The 21514-nt window shown below is 39.8% G+C and overlaps 1 protein-coding gene across 1 annotated transcript in view; it reads left to right on the forward strand.

Annotated features, from left to right (window-relative positions):
- The window catches only part of SPEF2 (sperm flagellar and cilia associated 2), a 173136-nt gene that overhangs the window by 107535 nt on the left and 44087 nt on the right, over positions 1–21514 (forward strand). Inside the window, 5 exon segments of the mRNA XM_024754637.1 lie at positions 1357–1537; positions 5739–5886; positions 8019–8147; positions 10141–10279; positions 13191–13420. Coding sequence (XP_024610405.1) covers positions 1357–1537; positions 5739–5886; positions 8019–8147; positions 10141–10279; positions 13191–13420 — 827 coding nt within the window.

Raw genomic sequence — 21514 nt, forward strand, 5'->3', positions numbered from 1 at the left:
AATTGCTTTACAAGGGTGTGGTAGTTTCTGCTTTATATCAAAGTGAATCAGCTATACATATACATATATCCCCATATCTCCTCCCTCTTGCATGCCCCTCCCACCCTCCCTATCCCACCCCTCTAGGTGGTCACAAAGCACCAAGCTGATCTCCCTGTGCTATGCGGCTACTTCCCATTAACTATCTATTTTACATTTGGTAGTGTATATATGTCCATGCCACTCTCTCACTTTGTCACAGCTTACCCTTCCCCCTCCCCGTGTCCTCAAGTCCATTCTCTACGTCTGCGTCTTTATTCCTATCCTGCCCTTAGGTTCTTCAGAACCAGTTTTGTGTTTTTTATTTTTTTTATATATTCCATATATATGTGTTAGCATACGGTATTTGTTTTTCTCTTTCTGACTTACTTCACTCTGTATGACAGACTCTAGGTCCATCCACCTCACTACAAATAACTCAATTTCGTTTCTTTTTATGACTGAGTAATATTCTGTTGTATATATGTGCCACATCTTATTTATCCATTCATCTGTCGATGGACACTTAGGTTGCTTCCATGTCCTGGTTATTGTACATAGAGCTGCAATGAACACTGTGGTACATGACTCCTTTTGAATTATGGTTTTCTCGGGGTATATGCCCAGTAGTGGGATTGCTGGGTCATATGGTAGTTCTATTTTTAGCTTTTTAAGGAACCTCCATACTGTTCTCCATAGTGGCTGTAACAATTTACATTCCCACAAAGAGTGCAAGAGGGTTCCCTTTTCTCCACACCTTCTCCAGCATTTATTGTTTGTAGATTTTTTGATGATGGCCATTCTGACTGGTGTGAGGTGATATCTGATTGTAGTTTTGATTTGCATTCCTCTAATGATTAGTGATGTTGAGCATCCTTTCATATGTTTGTTGGCAGTCTGTATATCTTCTTTGGAGAAATGTCTATTTAGGTCTTCTGCCCATTTTTGGATTGGGTTGTTTGAGTTTTTGATATTGAGCTGCATGAGCTGCTTGTAAATTTTGGAAATTAATCCTTTGTCAGTTACTTCATTTGCAAATATTTTCTCCCATTCTGAGGGTTGTCTTTTTGTCTTGTTTATGTTTTCCTTTGCTTTGCAAAAACTTTTAGGTTTCATTAGGTCCCATTTGTTTATTTTTGTTTTTATTTCCATTTCTCTAGGAGGTGTAGAACACAATACAGCCTTTCATAGTCATTTCTCCATCTAAAGAGTTCTTCCAAGAAAACTTTGAAAATTGAGATTAAAGCAGGACAATGAAATTCACCAAGTAACATGGACACAAAAATAGGATTCTGTTAAATAAAATCTTTATATTTCTTTTTTGTTGGTTTTCCCAAGAATTCCCCTAGTTCGTCAAGGACCCAGTTCTCCAGAGTCATCTTTATCCAAACCAAAAACAAAAGCCATACTGAAGGGCAAGATTGATTACTCACTGGAAAACATAGAGCTAAACTTTGAGGCCGATGAGAAGATGGTGATGGACACGTGGCAGCAGTCTTCTTTAGCAATATCTCACATGGTAAGCAGTGCTGGTTACTACGTTTCCTTTCAGTAATACCCATTCATTAACTTCCAAAGTTGGTAATATGCTATAAACAGAAAATTTACACAATGTTCACAATATAAATCTATACCTCCCAGAAGTTTTTTCTTTCTTTCTGAAAGAAAAAGTTCAATCAGCAAATATATGAGGTCAAGAAAGGAGTGAACCAACATTTAGATTATTTTCTATGCTGGCCCAGGGTTCCAAGTGCAAGGCTCTACAGGGCCAAGCAGGAAATGTCAATGAGATGGGTTAAGTATAAGGCAATAGGGTGGAGTGGGACTGTGGCCAAGTGGAAGTAGCAACCCCATCTAGAGAGGCTCCTAGCCAACCTTGCCATTTAAGCATGGTGTCCAGTAGGGCCAGATTTTCAAGTTTTAAAGTCAGAAATTCAGCCTCTACTTTCTTTAAGTCTTCAAAACTAGTTCCTACCTTGATTCCCAACCAGTTGGTTGTCTGTTTCCTGAAGACTGAGCCTTCTCTGATTGCATGCTCTTCTAATCCTTGTAGCATTTATTGTCTCTCCCACTTTTGACTCTTAGTATCTAGGTTATTGTTTGTGATTTTTACCTTATTAATGTTTTCCTGAATACTTAACGAGGTTCTAAAACTTTCTGTATCCACTACACCTAGCATAATGCCCACATCTAACACAATACTGAGTCCTCAGTACATTCTTGAGATGCTGCTGCCGCTATGCTGGTGACACTGATGTTCATATAAATGATGATGGTCATGGCAAGGAGGATCACCGCAAAGACTACAACTACCAAGCACCAGAGAGTGGGAAACTGGATCTAGAAGTTCTAAAAAAAGTAGATGAATTATTATCCTTACTGTTAATTGAACATAAAGACAACTTACAAGTCTTATGAATCCCATTAAAATTACCTGGGGAAATGAGATTTTAAATATTAGATTAGTAGAAAGAGAGTATCATACAGCACAAAGAGCACTGGCTACACTTCTTGTTTAAGCTGTGTGATTTTAGGAAAATCACTTAACCTCTCTGAGTCTTCGATTCTTTATCTGTAACATGGGAGACATTCTACCTTGTCTTTCCTTTCTTGAATGGTTGAAAAGATCCAATGAAATAATGTATATGAAAGTTTTTTAGAAATTAAATATAATAGGTTATTATATTAAGAAATTTATTCAAAACTGTACCACTTTGCTTGTGAACCTTTGAAAACCACATAGAAAGCATAGGAGGAAGGATTGTTTAGTAATTAATATTCCTAATAATTACATTTGAATCCTGCTTTTATATTTCTAATAGACTTTTATGACTTTGATATTACATGTCTTTAAGTGAACTTTGAGTTTCAGATGAAACAAGCCTGATTCAGTAAACTGCTACAGGGAGAACAGGACCAGCTGAGATCAGGGCAATTGGAATGAGAGCACTTTAACATGGGCTTTTCGCTACACAGCAGCTTTACCAGGAGCTATTCATTTAGTACGTTATGTTAATTTTTAGTAAAACTTTCTTGTAATTAGCAGGTGTGCAATGATTTCAAAGAAATAAGTCATGTTTAACACTCACAGCGTCAAAGCATTATTTCTAGAGTTTCTTCAGCCTTACAAGCTAGATTGCTGGATGTACTGTGAATTATGTTAATTTTTGAAAGAGACCCAGAGGTGTTTGAGGGAAGTGGACCAGAAAAATGTGGATGATGATAATTATCATCACAAAGTTGTTTACAGAGGAGAAAAATCCAATTTTAAAGGAAATTGCTAACTCACCGTGGTTTGCAAGAACACATTCAAAAATGAATTGCTTGCAATTTAGGGGAGAATGTTAACAAGTCTGCTTTCAGCTTTACCAAGAATTTGAAAGTACAGTATATATCATGAAATCCATTTTTATCAACAGAACATCTGATTAAAAAAACGCATACAGGGCTTCCCTGGTGGTGCAGTGGTTGAGAGTCCGGTCCGCCTGCCGATGCAGGGGACATGCGTTCGTACCCCAGTCCGGGAAGATCCCACATGCCGCGAAGCGGCTGGGCCCGTGAGCCATGGCCACTGAGCCTGCGCGTCCGGAGCCTGTGCTCGGCAACGGGAGAGGCCACAACAGTGAGAGGCCCGCGTACCGCAAAAAATAAAAAAACGCATACACACCCACAAAAAAGCTGCCTAGCTCTCTGAAACATTTCTGCATCCCTCCAAGGTGCTGCTAATACTGAAGAAGCTGTGGGTGTATTCTGTAGCATATGATTATTTTAAAAGAAATTCCATCAATCAATAAGCATTTTCTGGACATCTTCTATGAGCACAGCACAGACGCTACAAGCTATGGAGAAAACCAAGAAGCAGGGCTGGCTCAGCCCCCCGGAGCGCTCATTTCATTTGGAGATTGGGGACAAGATTTAACACTCGTAGAACAGTTGGGCAGAGTGATATGCTGCGCCATGGGTGTGAAGCGTGGTGGGAATCTGGAGAGGACAGGAATTGGCTGGTCTATCGCCCCCGCAGGACTGAAAGCTTCTTTGAGAGAAGAGATTAGATTATGCCTTCTTCATCTTTCTAGTCACCTCTATCCAACTTCCTGTTTCTCCTCTGGGCCCCTCCCCCAATTCTCCCCAGAAACAACATCAGGCTTGGACACAGCAACCACTGTGATAAGTAACTGAACTCCCATGGACCTCCATTTCCTCACCAGTTGCCTTATTGAGATTTTTAAGTTTTCAACCATATGTTGCTACTGCCCCCATGGTGTGTGCGGGTTTTCTTTCTTCGTTTTGGGAGTCTCGTCTCAGCTCTCATGTCTCAGATTTACAGCCATAAACGCCCTTCACCTCAGTAGGGGCAGGTGAACTTATTTTAGCAGGTCCAGTCTTTCTCTTTTTTATGTTTTTCATTTTTATTTTGTATTGGAGCATGGTTCATTAACAATGTTGTGTTAGTTTCAGATGTACAGCAAAGTGATTCAGTTATACATATACATGTATTTATTCTTTTTCAAATTCAATCCCATTCCTGGGCATATATCCGGAGAAAAACATGGTTCAAAAGGTCCAGTCTTGGGGCTTCCCTGGTGGTGCAGTGGTTGAGAGTCCGCCTGCCGATACAGGGGACGCGGGTTCATGCCCCGGTCCGGGAAGATCTCACATGCTGCGGAGCGGCTGGGCCCGTGAGCCGTGGCCGCTGAGCCTGCGTGTCCGGAGCCTGTGCTCCGCAACGGGAGAGGCCACAACAGGGAGAGGAGCGCGTACCGCAAAAAAAAAAAAAAAAGTCCAGTCTTTCTAACTGCAGGCACAGCCCCAGCTGTACAAGCCCCAAGACAAGGTTTTCCTGCTGCCTACAGAGCACAGCCAGCCTCATAGGCAAGATGGAGGGATCCCAGCAGCACTTCGCCCATCTCCCTCTCTGCCCTTCATCAGCTATTGTATTGTGACCACACAACTAATCTCTCATACCAGGAAATCTATGAGAGTGAAAGGAGGGTGCTGATACGAAGAGAAGCTGAAATTTCCCCCAAGTAGAGGAAGTTAAGAAGCAGCGATGCAGTTAGCCTATGGGACAGGTCATCCTCATGAACACTGCACCTTGCTGGGGTGATGTCTAGTGTTAGAATAGAATGGAAGCCCAGGATTCAAGTGTCCGTGAGCCCAATTAATACAGGGCATGTGCCCCCAAAACTTGGCTGGAGGACATGAAAAATTGTCACCAATTTTATGTATGAAGCACAGACACACATGAAATACATAGGCAGATACCCTTCTGCAGTATTACAATTTCAGGAAGGGGAATGTGGTTAGGAGAAACTGACTTAAAAACAATCAATAATGAAAAAAAACCTGAGAAACAATGATATAAAGGAATGCCCCAGGTTGAAGGCCAAGAAATAACAGGCACTTGGAAGAATAGTGGGTGTTAAATCCATAGGGTCTGAGATTAAAAAGAAAGAAATGTTTGTGTAACTAAAGACGAATGGCAGGCAGGGCTTGAGAAAGTGAGTGGCCTCCACACAGGTGGCCTCTGGGAAGCTACATCTTGGGACAGGGACAGGTTTCCATCTAAGTAGAATCTTTTAAATCTTCTGTAAAGATTGAGTACATGGCATGTTTGCTGTAGAATGAGATTTCAATGGAATTGGGTGACGGCTAAATCCAAATAGCTATCGTCTATCATAAACGTTGTATTAACTGAAATGTTGCTCTTATACAACCAGGTGGCTGCTGAAATTCATCAGAGACTCATGGAAGAAGAAAAAGAAAACCAGACAGCAGACGCAAAAGAAAAACCTCCTCAGGTAGCTGCAAATAAAAAAGTGAAAAAGGAGCCGCCCAAAAAAAACAAAGAGGACAAAAAAGGAAAAGGTATTCATGGCTTTAGCGTCCAGAACCCTGGATGCTTAACCTCCCCTTGGTGGAGAACAAGCACTTAACCAGGCACATGAGCCTCTGAGCTACTAGAATGCTGTTCATTAGGTTTTACTTCGAGACCCAGTCTTCCGTGAGCCTGAGTGTTAGTTGGCAAACATTCTCCATGCCAGCGTTTATCCGAATAGCCAAGTGTATCCAGGGTGAAATAAATCTCAAAGATAGTTTTGAACATGTGAAAAGAACTCCAAGATGACACTATGTAATCTGAAAAGTGTGTGCAAGGGGGCTGACACTGGCTGCCTTGATCAAGAAAGGGTTAAAAGCTAATTCTGAGTATGTAAGTTTCAGGTTTAATTCAGGTTTCAGGCTTCATTCAAGCAAGTCCTTCTCTCCTGGAGGCCTCCTACCTAAAACTCAGCCTCAGAGGCAGGATGGAATGAAAAGGGGAAAGGGTGGGCTCTACCACAAACATTACCCTGGTCTCTGAATGTTTCCACTTGTACATTTTTGCAGTGACTTGAGGCAAGAGAGGAAGAGAGGGAAGCACATGAGCCAAAGTCCTTCCACTGATCAGTTGCTCCTGATGTGTTTGTTAGACCCCTGACATGCAGAACATGATGAGGATGGGTACTAAGGACACAGTGATAAACTTAAAAAAACAGAAACGTGGTCCCTGCCCTGATAGGACTGTAGTCTAATGGCAGAGACAGACATGTGACTGGTCATTGTTCTTTATGGGGGAGGTAGAGGTCCCTGGAGAGCGTGGTTATCTCACTCCATCTGAGGGGTAGAAAATGCTTTCCAGATGGAGTCCATCCAAGCAGCTAGAGTAGGAGTTAAGACAAAGCCCTCAGGATGGGGGTTGGGGGAGGTGGTGACCCCTGAAGCCAAGGAAAGGGTAGCCCCACAGTAAAGAACAGGCGACCTTGGTCCATTTCAGATGGGGAACATAAAGGAAATAAGCAGCATTTGAAGGAAATGCTTCCATTTACTTTAGTGGAATAATTGGTTGGGTCCAATCTCTTAATTTTACAGATGTTAAAACAGAAACCCAGAGAGATTAAGGGCTCTTTCATCTGTAATTTATACTTACTGTTCACTATTGAAATTAGCACATCTTATTATAATTTCTTTGTTTACATTTGTCTTCTTCCCAAAATTTGACCCCTTGAGATCATACCTTCAAGAAAGATTTATTGAGCTAAGTAGAATAGTACAAGCTGGGCCTGCAGCTAGAATCTCACTGCCATTTCTTATGGGCAAATTCTCAAACACTGACAAATTTTTTTTTTAATTTATTTTATTTTTTGGCTGCATTGTGCCTTTTGTTGCTGCGCATGGGCTTTTCTCTAGTTGTGGTGAGCAGGGGCTTCTCTTGTTGCGGAGCACGGGCTCTAGGCACGCAGGCTTCGGTAGTTGTGGCTCGCGGGCTCTAGAGCACAGGCTCAGTAGTTTTGGCACACGGCCTTAGTTGCTCCGCGGCATCTTCCCAGACCAGGGCTCGAACTCGTGTCCCCTGCATTAGCAGGTGGATTCTTAACCACTGCGCCACCAGGGAAGCCCAAACACTGACGAATTCTTATTTTCTAATTCTCGTGTGTAATCATTAAAGTACTTGTATTTAAGCACTAGTTAAAAGACAATGAAGTAGATTACGAATTCTTGACCATCAGCTACATTTCCACCTATCTGCTTGAGGTTATTCTCTGATCTTCTCTTGATGAGGACCTGGGAAACACTTGGCCAATACAAGTATCCCTTGTGAAGTGGTACTTCTCCAGGTGGCCAACGCTATGTCGGGGTTTGCTAATTTCTGTCCCCAAACACTAAATTGCATCCTCTTTGGTGTCTGTAACCCTGTCTGCATGAGCCACACACCTCATTTTTCCATGATGCTAGACGAATGGGGTATTATTATATGTGTCCAGCCAGACACCACATCGAGAATTCTCAAGGAAAGATTATCAATATTTCATCACCCACACTGTCTGGACCAGGGTCTCTCCCTTCCAAATCACCAGACATGTATCGCCCTACACACTTCACTTTGTACTCATTTTATCCAAGTCCCTTCGTGTACACTTGTATGTTGGCAGGTAACTCAGCACGTTTCATTGCTCTTTCAGGTAAATCCCCACCTATGGCAGAAACCGCTCCTGTAATAGTAACAGCAGAGGAGGCTGAAGAAATGGAAATAAAAAACAAACTGAGGCTCAGAATAAAGGAAGAGCATCTTGCTGCCCTGCAATTTGAAGGTAGCAATTGGAAAGAACTAAGGTGATACTTTTAAGTAGAAAACAGACCAGTAGGCAAACAGCCGCTGGCTGGCTTTTGTCTATGAGGACACAAAGCAAACTAACTGAAAGGTACAACATTCAGTTGGCTGTTTTCATGTGACCCTATGAAGACTAGATCTGACTGTCGTATGATTGTCTGCTGGGATCTCAAAAAGGGAATTTGAGAAGAGGTTAGGAGAGCACCAGCAGTAATTAAAATCTCAAAGAAAAGAAACAAAAGCAGTATTTTAGACTTGGTGTGATTTTACAGGCTGAAAGAAAGCTTGGGGCTACCTAAGGAGGTCCTTCTATATTATAATAAGAATAATTTAGGCCTCTCATTAGGAAGGTAAACCCTGACTAAAGGCTAACGGGTCCTGAAAGTGAGTTCTTGGGAGCAGGGGCCACAGAGGAGCCAGTCATAGATCGATAATGTTCAAGGACCTCCTTCTCTAAAGAGAGCAACAATTTTACAAGACATAGTCTTCTTGTGGCTCTTCCAGTTGTCATATAATAAATTCAAAATGGAATTTGAAAAGATCAAGAAATTGAGCCAAAGTATCCTGATTGGAAAGAAACCATGGTCAATAAACTAGATGTCAAAACCATAAAAATGCAGCATTGGGTAAGCTGGGACCCATTAACTACTCAAACAACTAACTACTAAAGATGCTTTCCATCCCTTGCTTCTCTCCTTTTCTCCCTCTCTCCATCCTCCTACCACCTGCTTTCATAATTCCAAGAGTAAAATCTGAAGGATGTTGAACACAGGAAGTCAGGACACACGCTTGTCCCGTTGCCTGTCCCCACATCTGCTTTCAGTAGCTAAGTATGCTTCATCCTTCAGTTCATTCTATATGTGGTCCCTAGTGTAGCTAAATTCACTCATTTATATAGTAAATGTTTACTGAGTTTCTACTATGTGCCAGGTCCTGTAGTAGTTGAAAGAAATACACACACATATATACAAAACAACAAACAAAAATAAAATCCAATCTAGAGGAAGAGAAATGCAAACATCACTTATAATACGTTGTGATATTGGAATTAGGCGGACAGGACAAAGGAAGCATGGCGGGAGTCAAGAAAGACTTCTGAGCAGATGAATTCATGCTTGAGAAGAACTGGAAGAATGTGGGAAATGTGCACAGGGGACAGCGGGGGCAGGGAAGGGGGAGGAGAACTAGGTGACTAGTGGGGATTACCTGTGGAGTCTGAGGCACATTCTGGGAAGGAGTGATCAGGGAGGTGGAGGGTCGCATAGACCCTGCCCAGAAAGTTACATTTCCCTTATGGCGTCTGGGAGCTAGTGAAGAATTCTGAGCAGAAAGCACCTGTGAGTACATGCGCAGGTGAGCTGGGTTACTCTGGGGCGGGTGGAAGTGGATTTGGATTTAAGGTGGGGAAAGGAGCTTGGAGAAAGCAGGACGGGGGCGGTTGCTGTAGTTGAGGCGAGTCATAAAGCAGTGCCCAATCGTGGTGATAGAAAAAGCAAGGAAGAAAGATTGGACAGATATTTTAGAGGAAAATCCACAGACCTCATTGTGTGCCCAGAGCATCAATGGGCGCTGGGACCACGGGCTTCACCCTCCTGTCACCTGTCTGAGAAGGATGATGGCGTCGCCTTCCCAAGGTTCTAAGACGGGAGATCCAGAGACTTAGTACCCTCCCCCTTTTTGAAATTCAGAAATTATCTATTTGTGTTTTCCCATTCCAATTTATCAAAGGGTATATTGCAATAAAGTGCAATTACGTGTAAAGCTGAATTATAGTTTTGGTTTAAATAAACTGTCTAACCACACATTGCTTTGTTTCTAAGATGGATAGGGTATAGTTATCCATACTGGTATATCAAGTGTATGCCTACAGTTTCACAGACTAAAGCATAATTGGTTTAACATTGAATTTGGCTAATCAGAAAATGCATGACATATAAAACATGTACAAAATGTTTGTTTCTCTTTTTAAATAGAGACAGCTGCACAGTTCAGACTTGAACTGATCAAGGTAAAAGCACTGGCTTTCCTGGAAGAGTTAGTAACAAAGGCAGTTGAGGTATATAAACTCATGGAAAAGTGGCTCGGGGAGAGGTACTTGAATGAAATGGCCAGGTAAAGTACTGCGTGACTTTTTAAAATATTTACTTTGTTAAGTCCTGAAGACCAAAATTGACAAAGATTTTTAAGGTGTTTACAAACTTGAATTACATTTACAAATGGAAATTTTGACCTTTTGGGAAATCACATATGCATTTGTGTTGCCTCTTTTTGACAATAGTAAGTCATGTATCAAAGTGCGCTATTGCACGTTATTTATGAAGTTGGTTTTCACACTGCTCAGTGAGGACCTTAGTTTACAAGGTAAAACTATAAGCAATTTAAAAATATTTTTTAGAAGTAGTATAATGTTTCATATCTTTCTAATGCCAGACTTATTAGTCAGGGCCAATGAATGGGAGATGAAATCATTCACAGGAATGTTTTACCCGTTAGGCTGATTCCCTTGTGACAGCCAGTTCTACTTTTCTATTGGGTTCCAAAGCCTTTCCAGATCCTCATTACTAGTGAGGGACAGCAAGTCTCATCCGCTTAATTCTCCCCTGAAAGACATAAAGAGGCAGCTCAGCAGGGCGGAAACAGCCCTCAATGGAGAGTCAGGAAACCTGATGGTCCAGGAGATGGAGAATCTCTCCTTGTCCACATATTACAGCATGCCTAACCACTTCGGGCCCCATAGGCCTCATCTGTAAAAGAAAGCACTCCAACCAGGCTGTTTTAAAGGTTTCTACTAGATCTAGATTCTGTGATACACTACAGTTTGCAATAAACATTTACTGAAAATTTGGAAGTTGTGGCATACATAGTATACTAATGGCAAGTATTCTCAGAAGCAACACCGGCCAGCTAGAAGACGGTTGTTAGGGTTTGTTTTCTCCAGTCCTTGTCTCAAAATGAAAGTTCTGTCGTAAAATCCTCAGCCTAGTTGTTTGTATCTGTTGCTTTATAGTAAAACACACACACACTCACGCCTCGGCCTGGTAACCTCACTGCAGTAGGGCCTAAGATACTTTGTCCGGCACTCATCAGCGTTGTGAAGCAGTGATGTTCAGTTCTGTTCTCTGCCTGCTGCCTACAAATGAAAGCATATCTTCTTCATTCTTAGGGTTCACAGCGCCCATCCTTGTGGCCACATCAAGAGGCACGTGGCCAAGTTTCTTTTTTTTTATCAGATGAACTCGTATTTCTCAGATTTATTTTGTGCGTGTGTGTGAGGTCAGATATATATAAATCTGACCTCTGAATATGGCCACAAGAAATTAAAACCTTGGACTGTCAAGCTATGCTTTCTCTTTTGGTTCTTGCAAAAATTCTCCAGTGATAAGAAGAAAAAGAAATAGTGCGACCTAGCAGATCCCTTTGAACTTCAAATCCCACTTTCCATTTTCATGGGATTTCCCTAGCCGCCCCCCTACCACCGCTGCCCGCCCTTTCTGAGAAGGTTACTCTTGGTAACCTTCCACTAGGTGGCGCACTTATTTTGCTGTGCTGGTTCTGGCTGGGTGTCTACATTTGGAGTTCCTCCTCACTCAGGGCTACAAGCTCTGTAGCTATCCAGTACCCTTTTCCTTTGCTTCCAGCAAGTAAACACCATCAAACAAAAAGTACCTGGACAATACAGACTATATGGACACTCACAAATACAGTATGCTGGAATTAAATTCCAGACTGTCTTTTGAAAAAAAGTGACTAATATATATTTTTTTAATTTTCAGTATACAAATATTTGGTGTTCCAGAGTTATATAAAAGCAGATTAAATATGCATTTTTCTGCCATGTTCAATCTTTATTGCAAGACATAAATAAGATTGTTTCTGTAATACAGTAATATTGTACTTATGTATTAAATTTCTCTGGCCTTTAAAATGGCCTTTAATTAAGGCCATAACTATAATCCCCAGTACAGCCTAAATCTATGCCCTATGTGGTTTCACATGAATAACCATAAGGTATGGAGTTGTGTGGTTTTGGCTCCATTGCAAAGATGAGGAAATCAGAGAGCTTGAGTCATTTCCCAAGGACCCATGGCTGGAGAGGGGTCTGTAATGAGAGCTCAGCTTCCAGGGCTCTTCCCACTGCACCACAAAGTTCTGAACTACTGCTGCTTATACCACATGATTTAGCTGGGAATTGTTATTCTCTGTGAAGATAGCAAAGCAATTTCAATGGGTTATCTCGTCAGAGTCCACTCTGTCAAATGTGTCTTCAATAACATCAAACTCCTTGTTATGAAGTTAGAGAAAAGCCACTTTTCTAGACATCCATTATCAAATTTGATTCACTTTACATACAATTTGTCCCGATTCCAAATAAATGTGTTATCCTAACAGTCATATTTTACAGGCTTTTATGTCATATAACTTTATTCTGGTTCATACTTAAAATGAATATATCTATTGACATAATCGTTTATATAGTAAAATATGTTCTAATACTAATAAAACCATTTTAGTGGAGTATCTTTTTGCTCAACTTTGTATAAAATGTGTAACTCTTAGCCCTGAACGAGCATGTATTTTATTTCTAATCTACATTTATTTATTTATACCCTGCTTTTTTTTTTTTTTTTTTTTTTTTTTGCGGTACGCGGGCCTCTCACTGTTGTGGCCTCTCCCGTTGCGGAGCACAGGCTCCGGACGCGCAGGCTCAGTGGCCATGGCTCACGGACCCAGCCGCTCCGCGGCATGTGGGATCCTCCTGAACCGGGGCACGAACCCGTGTCCCCTGCATCGGCAGGCGGACTCTCAACCACTGCGCCACCAGGGAAGCCCTATACCCTGCTTTTTTACAAACGGCTTTGAGGAGAAATTAGAATTTTTTAATCATGCGGATTGAATTTTCTAGCTTAGCCAAATTTTCTAAATTTTCCAATGTGTTAACTCTGTGTGTATATCTAATAAGCAAACACTATTAATCTGATAGCATTTTTAATGGAGATAACCCTATTCATTTTTCCACTTTCAGTGTGGAAAAATTAACTGAGGTAGCTCGCTATCACATTGAAACATCAACCAAAATTCAGAATGCACTTTATTTAGACCAAGAAGACTTCTGCATTAACGGCGATATAAAAGTCTTTCCAGACCTGTCTCCTCCAATACGCCCTCCGCCTGTAGAAAGAGAAGAAAATGGCACCCTGACCATCGAACGGCTTGGCAATCTTCGAGATCAGTTCTTAGAGATAGCACCCAAAGGTAAGAAAAGTAATTATTATGAAAAGAGCACAAAATAAGGTTAAGATTAACCAGGATGGCCATCACCTGTCCACAAGTAAAACAGCCCTCTGGGATTGTGTGGCACTAAAACAAGCCCTTGTTTCATTCTAATTTATCTCATATTTGCTTCATACAACATAGATCTGAATTAAACAGAGCAAGACAGTGGTTAATACATTGGCAGTGCGGTGATCCTCATCCCTGGTAATTCTCCTCTCCTGCCCTCCCTGCCCCTGGCTGGCAGGTGGGTAAATTTGAGTATTACTCCGTCTGGCAGTTAAGAGACTGTCTTTGTGCATACTTCTAGTTTAAGTTTTGTGCTGGGATTCTGAGTTTGTGTTTCTGTCTCCCCCACTAGTCTGGGAAGGGAGACCACGGAGTAGAGAATTTCCCTTTTATGTTTGCCTTTTCCCTCAATGTTTCATAGACCAAGAGCAGAACCTTTGTCAACACATATTTGCTTGATTGATTAATTAATTAATCTGTTCACATGTAAGTGTACATGTTATTTTCTGCACACAGATTCTTGATTTCCTTCACATTTTATTATTATGGCTCTGTAGCATCTACACAGGCTTTTTTTTTTAATTTGGGATCTTTCTACTTATAGATATTCATCAATGAATTCCATCAGTTGATAGCACAAGTAATTCTGAGAGAACATGTAGGATTATCATCTCCACTTTATAGGTCAGGATACTGAGTCACAAGCAGTTGAGAACTTGCCTGTGGTCACATATCAATCAGGACTCTTCAGGTTCAAAGGTTTTGCCCCTTCTCACTAAACTAAGTTGCCTCTCATAAAGAGGTTTATCTTCTAACGTCTCCTACTTACTGGAAAAATCATTACTTTTCCCTAGAGAATAGTCAACTGACATTTGTCTAGTACTAACACAACTTTACTTTCATAATGGTTATACTTCACTTATTTTTTTAAAGTTCAGTTATCCCAGAAAACCACATTAGATCTCATTAGTCAAAAGAGTATTACTTTGCTTTAAATCTGAAGACTTCCTTGCTAAGCTCAGTGGGTGAAACAGATGTAAACATTTCCCTGGGTAGACCCCTACCCTAGCAAGTGTCACCTCATCTAATCAGCTTGAGTGGGTCTACACCTCCAAGATATAAAGGCACACACTACAGCAGTGGATGAACACCAACTCAGATTGGCAACATTTAGCAGGAAGCAGCTGGTCAAAAAGATATGGCCATCAGCTGGTACAGGAAAAAAATCTCAGTTGTATAAAGCCAGCTCATGAAATCCCTTCAGTCTTTCAGTCAGGTAGATTCCATCCTCTTTCCCTTTGTGTGGGCTTACAATGTCTTTTTATTATGTATTTCCTTCTTCAAAGTTGCTTTTGCTCTTCATTTTATCCATATTGTTTACATATAAAATAAGAAGACGTATATGAAGTATAATTTGCTTTAATCCTAAACTAGGGTGACTAGAAGCTGGTCAAAATTTAAAGTTTTGGTGAGCATTTGAGTAGGAAAATTATCAACCACTCATAATCCCTTTCAGAAAGGACCTTAGTATTCATGGCGATAATCGTAATACATTCTTGGGTCCAACCTTGAAATCAGAGTTTGAATTTCAATTAAAAGTTTAAACATAAATTACAAATATCAGCTATAACTTGACATACGTATGTCTTAGAAGATTAACTCTAGAAACCGTTGAGACTAAAAGTTGTCAACTGACACATTTATCTATTTTCAGAGTTTGGTAGCATACAACGGCTTTCAAAGTATGATAGGAAGAGGAAGGAAGGGAGAAGAAAGAAAGGGAGGTAAAGGAGAAGGGTGATAATTATGTATAAATATATATTTTAAAAGTAGGTGTAAAAGGAAAACCACTTGCCCTAGGGACTTAGAGTGTAATTTGAAAAGGCAAGCAAAGAAGAAGAAAGTATAAACTTCTATCTAGGTGCTCCTCTGGAACAGAATCTGAACTTGATAAAAGTGCTCAAGAATGCAAAGCAAAGGTGAATCAGTGTGCAATGAGGTTGGTCAGGAAAATTGTGTGGAAAAACACCTCGGAGGGAGGAATTGAAAGAAGTAAAGAGTGACTGGATGTCAAGGATACAGAAGATATTTAAAGTTGGGGGAATGGCCACCAGAAAATGTGTAGGTTTGCGGCTTGAGTATGGATGTTTGAGGAAGGGTCAGGGACCTCTCTGCTTCTCCCTCCCCAGTTGCATGGACTGCAGGAAAACAGATGCAGAGGTCAGCTCTGTCTGGGGAACCACCTCCAGCCACCCAATCTAGAGAATTATCCAGATTTAAGAATAATTGCTGTAATTAACACAGAATTGACAAAGCTATACAATACTGTGAGATTTGGGGATCTTGATAGTACAAAATGAGTTACGATCTATAAGCAAAGAGTTTAAACCCTTTTCTTTGTTATTGGCTCAGTTATACTATTTGAAAAAATATATATATTGCATATGGCACTTTTTAAATACATGTAAAATACTTAGCACAGTATCAGGGGATCTATCAATAGAAATAATATTCATTGTCATCATTTTTCTAATGTATAAAAGGAAGGCAAAGTAATAATCATTCCATTTTCTGGAACCCAGAGTCACAGAATTAGAGGTTCTCTGATGACATCTTAGAAGTCAGGCAGCAAATGTTAATGTTACTCCTCCCTGAGGAAGTCCAATGATTACCACTCACTCCTTCTCCCAATTTCCCTGGCCCCAAAAACATCCTTTGACTTGAGTCTTTCTTATTCATTCTTGTTAAAGGGTACACACCAATCCATCTTTTACATGAAGTGTTTGTCATATTCTTTCCAAGAATTAGAAAACAATCTTTTACGATACATCCCATGGTATTTACCCTAGAAATCTACAATTTCAAAAGATGATCTTAGTTGAAGTAATAACAATTTTGAAAGTATAGAGCAACTGGCTGCAAGTAGTACATTTCTAAATGTGGAATCCTATAGAACTTGCTGCTTGAACTTGAAAATTGCTGTTATTTCTAAGCCAAGAAGTGTGAGCATTTTCTTACACTGTTTCACATATTTCAATTTAACCTATGATATTTAAGATGCAAACTTCAAGCTCACTAAAATATATTAAAATATGGTGAATAGACAAATTTTTTTCTAGGAAACAACATACATATTTGAATATAACAATCATTATGATACTAAGCCCAAAGTAAGATTTTCTTTTTAGCAAATTTACAAGGAGTATCAATGTGATTAAGTTATATTTTGTTCCCTTTAATTATGCTACATAAACAAAATTATTCAGAGAAATGAATAATCTTTCATTAAAACAAATGACTGAATACATACTTGTGAGTAACTAGTATCTAGATATTAATGGAGAAGATTGGTTCAAGATGGTAGAGTAGAAGGACATGCACTCACTCCATCTTGTGAGAGCACCGGAATCACAACTAACTGCTGAACAATCATTGACAGGAAGACACTGGAACTCACCAAAAAAGATACCCCACATCCAAAGACAAAGGAGAAGCTGCAGTGAGATGGTAGGAGGAGCACAATCACAGTAAAATCAAATCCCATAACTGCTGGGTGGGTGACTCACAGACTGGAGAACACTTATACCACAGAAGTCCACCCCATGGAGTGAAGGTTCTGAGCCCCACATCAGGCTTCCCAACCTGGGGGTCCGGCAGCAGGAGGAGGAATTCCCAGAGAATCAGATTTTGAAGGCTAGCGGGATTTGATTATAGGACTTTGACGGGACTGGGGGAAACAGAGACTCCACTCTTGGAGGGCACACACAAAGTAATGTGCACATCAGGAACCAGGGGAAAGGAGCAGTGACCCCATTGGAGACTGAACCAGACCTACCTGCTAGTTTTGGTGGGTGTCCTGCAGAGGTGTGTGGTGGCTGTGGCTCACCGTGGGGACAAGGACACTGGCAGCAGAGGTTCTAGGAAGTACTCCTTGGCATGAGCCCTCCCAGAGTCCACCATTAACCCCACCAAATATCCTGTAGCCTCCAGTGCTGGGTTGCCTCAGGCCAAACAACCAACAGGGAGGGAACTCAGCCCCACCCATCAGCAGAAGAGTGGATTAAAGTTTTTCTGAGCTCTGCCCACAAGAGCAACACCCAGCTCTACCCACTACCAGTCCCTCCCATCAGGAAGCTGCACAAGCCTCTTAGATAGCCTCATCCACCAGAGGGCAGACAGCAGAAGCAAGAAGAACTACAGTCCTTCAGCCTGTGGAACAAAAACCACAGTCACAGAAAGAGAGACAAAATGAAAAGGCAGAGGACTATGTACCAGATGAAGGAATAAGAAAAAACCCAAGAAAAACAATTAAATGAAGTGGAGATAGGCATCCTTCCAGAAAAAGAATTCAGAATAATGGTAGTGAAGATGATTCAGGACCTTGGAAAAAGAATGGAGGCAAAGATCAAGAAGATGCAAGACATGTTTAACAAAGACATAGACCTAGAATTAAAGAACAAACACCTAGAAGAATTAAAGAACAAACAAATATAAACAATACAATAACTAAAATGAAAAATACACTAGAAGGACTCAATAGTAGAATAACTGAGGCAGAAGAACGGCTGAGTGACCTGGAAGAGAGAACTGAGGAATTCACTGCTGTGTAAGATAATAAAGAAAAAAGAATGAAAAGAAATGGAGACAGCCTAAGAGACTTCTGGGACAACATTAAACACACCAACATTCACATTATAGGGATCCCAGAAGGAGAAGAGAGAGAGAAAGGACCTGAGAAAATATTTGAATAGATTATAGTTGAAAACTTCCCTAACATGGGAAAGAAAATAGCCACCCAAGTCCAGGAAGCACAGAGAGTCCCAGGCAGGACAAACCCAAGGAGAAACATGCCGAAACACATAGTAATCAAACTGACAAAAATTAAAGACAAACAAAAATTATTAAAAGCAACAAGGGAAAAATGACAAATAACATACAAGGGAACTCCCATAAGATTAACAGCTGATTTCTCAGCAGAAACTCTACAAGACAGAGGGAGTGGCACAATATATTTAAAATGATGAAAGGAAATAACCTACAACCAAGATTACTCTACCCAGCAAGGATCTCATTCAGATTCGATGGAGAAATCAAAAGCTTTACAGGCAAGCAAAAGCTACGAGAATTCAGCACCACCAAACCAGCTCTACAATAAATGCTAAAGGAACTTCTCTAAGTGGGAAACACAGAGAAGAAAGGGACCCACAAAACCAAAACCATAACAATTAAGAAAATGGTAATAGGAACATACATACCAATAATTACCTTAAATGTGAATGGATTAAATGCTCCAACCAAAAGACACAGGCTCGCTGAATGGATACAAAGACAAGACCCATATATAGGCTGTCTCCAAGAGACCCACTTCAGACCTAGGGACACATACTGACTGAAAGTGAGGGTATGGAAAAAGATATTCCATGCAAATGGAAACCAAAAGAAAGCTAGAGTAGCAATACTCATATCAGATAAAATAGACTTTAAAATAAAGAACATTACAAGAGACAAGGAAGGACACTACATAATGATCAAGGGATCAATCCAAGAAGAAGATATAACAATTACAAATATATATGCACCTAACATAGAAGCACCTCAATACATAAGGCAAATACCAACAGCTATAAAAGAGGAAATCAATAGTAACGCAATAATAGTGGGGGACTTTAACATCTCACTTACACCAATGGACAGATCATCCAGACAGAAAATTAAAAAGGAAACAAAAGCTTTAAATGACACAATAGACCAGATAGATTTAATTGATATTTATAGAACATTCCATCCAAAAACAGCAGATTACACTTTCTTCTCAAGTGCACGTGGAACATTCTCTAGGATAGATCACATCTTGGGTCACAAATCAAGCCTCAATAAATTTAAGAAAATTAAAATCATATCAAGCATCTTTTCTGACCACAACACTATGATATTAGAAATAAATTACAGGGAAAAAATGTAAAAAACACAAACACATGGAAGATAATGCACTACTAAATAACCAAGAGATCACTGAAGAAATCAAAGAGGAAACAAAAAAATATGTAGAGACAAATGACAATGAAAACACGATGATCCAAAACCTATGGGATGCAGCAAAAGCAGTTCTAAGAGGGAAGTTTATAGCAATACAATCCTACCTCAAGAAACAAGAAAAATCTCAAATAAACAGTCTAACCTTACACCTAAAGGAACTAGAGAAAGAAGAACAAATAAAACCCGAACTTAGGAGAAGGAAAGAAATCATAAAGATCAAAGCAGAAATAAATAAAATAGAAACAAAGAAAACAATAGCAAAGATCAATAAAACTAAAGGCTGGTTCTTTGAGAAGATAAACAAAATTTATAAACCTTTAGCCAGACTTATCAAGAAAAAGAGGGAGAGGACTCAAATCAATAAAATTAGAAATGAAAAAGAAGTTACAACAGACACTGCAGAAATACAAAGCATCCTAAGAGATTACTACAAGCAACTCTATGCCAATAAAATGACAACCTGAAAGAAATGAACAAATTCTTAGAAAAGTATAACCTTCCGAGACTGAACCAGGAAGAAATAGAAAATATGAACAGACCAATCACAAGTAATGAAATTGAAACTGTGACTTAAAATCTTCCAACAAACAAAAGTCCAGGACCAGATGGCTTCACAGGTGAATTCTATCAAACATTTAGAGAAGAGCTAACATCCATCCTTCTCAAACTCTTCCAAAAAGTTGAAGAGGAAGGAGTACTCCCAAACTCATTCTACAAGGCCACCATCACCTTGATACCAAAACCAGACGAAGAAACTACAAAAAAAAGAAAATTACAGACCAATATCACTGATGAATATAGATGCAAAAATCCTCAACAAAATATTAGCAAACAGAATCCAAAAGTACATTAAAAGGGTCATACACAATGATCAAGTGGGACTTATCCCAGGAATGCAAGGATTCTTCAATATATGCAAATCAATCCATGTGATACACCATATTAACAAATTGAAGAATGAAAACCATATGATCATCTCAATAGATGCAGAAAAAGCTTTTGACAAAATTCAACACCTATTTATGAAAAAAACTCTCCAGAAAGTGGGCATAGAGGGAACCTACTTCATAATAAATGTCATATATGACAAACCCAGAGCAAACATCATTCTCAATAGTGAAAAACTAAAAGCATTTCCTCTAAGATCAGGAACAAGACAAGGATGCCCACACTCGCCACTCTTATTCAACATAGTTTTGGAAGTCCTAGCCATGGCAATCAGAGAAGAAAAAGAAATAAAAGGAATACAAATTGGAAAAGAAGAAGTAAAACCATCACTGTTTGCAGATGACATGATACTATACATAGATAATCCTAAAGATGCCACCAGAAAACTAGTAGAGCTAATCAATCAATTTGGTAAAATTGCAGGATACAAAATTAATGCACAGAAATCACTTGCATTCCTATACACTAACAATGAAAGATCAGAAAGAGAAATTAAGGAAAACATGTTATTCACCATTGCAACCAAAAGAATAAAATACCTAGGAATAAACCTAACTAAGGAGGTAAAAGACCTGTACTCAGAAAACTATAAAACACTGAGGAAAGAAATCAAAGATGACTCAAACAGAGGGAGAGATATACCATGTTCTTGGATTGGAAGAATCAATATTGTGAAAATGACTGTATTACCCAAAGCACTCTACAGATCAATGCAATCCCTATCAAATTACCAATGGCATTTTTTACAGAATTAGAACGAAAAATCTTAAAATTTGTATGGAGACACAAAAGAAGCCAAATAGCCAAAGCAGTCTTGAGGGAAAGAAACAGAGCTGGAGGAATCAAACTCCCTGACTTCAGACTATACTACAAAGCTACAGTAATCAAGACAATATGGTACTGGCACAAAAACAGAAATATAGATCAATGGAACAATGAGAGGTCACAACAGTGAGAGGTCCACGTACCACAAAAAAAAAAGAAAAAAAAACGAAAAATAGAACTACCATATGACCCAGCAATCCCACTACTGGGCATATACCCTGAGAAAACCGTAATTCAAAAAGAGTCATGTACCACAAT

Source organism: Neophocaena asiaeorientalis, unplaced genomic scaffold (assembly GCF_003031525.2).
Source record: "Neophocaena asiaeorientalis asiaeorientalis breed wild unplaced genomic scaffold, Neophocaena_asiaeorientalis_V1.1 scaffold229, whole genome shotgun sequence".
NCBI classification, from domain to species: domain Eukaryota; kingdom Metazoa; phylum Chordata; class Mammalia; order Artiodactyla; family Phocoenidae; genus Neophocaena; species Neophocaena asiaeorientalis.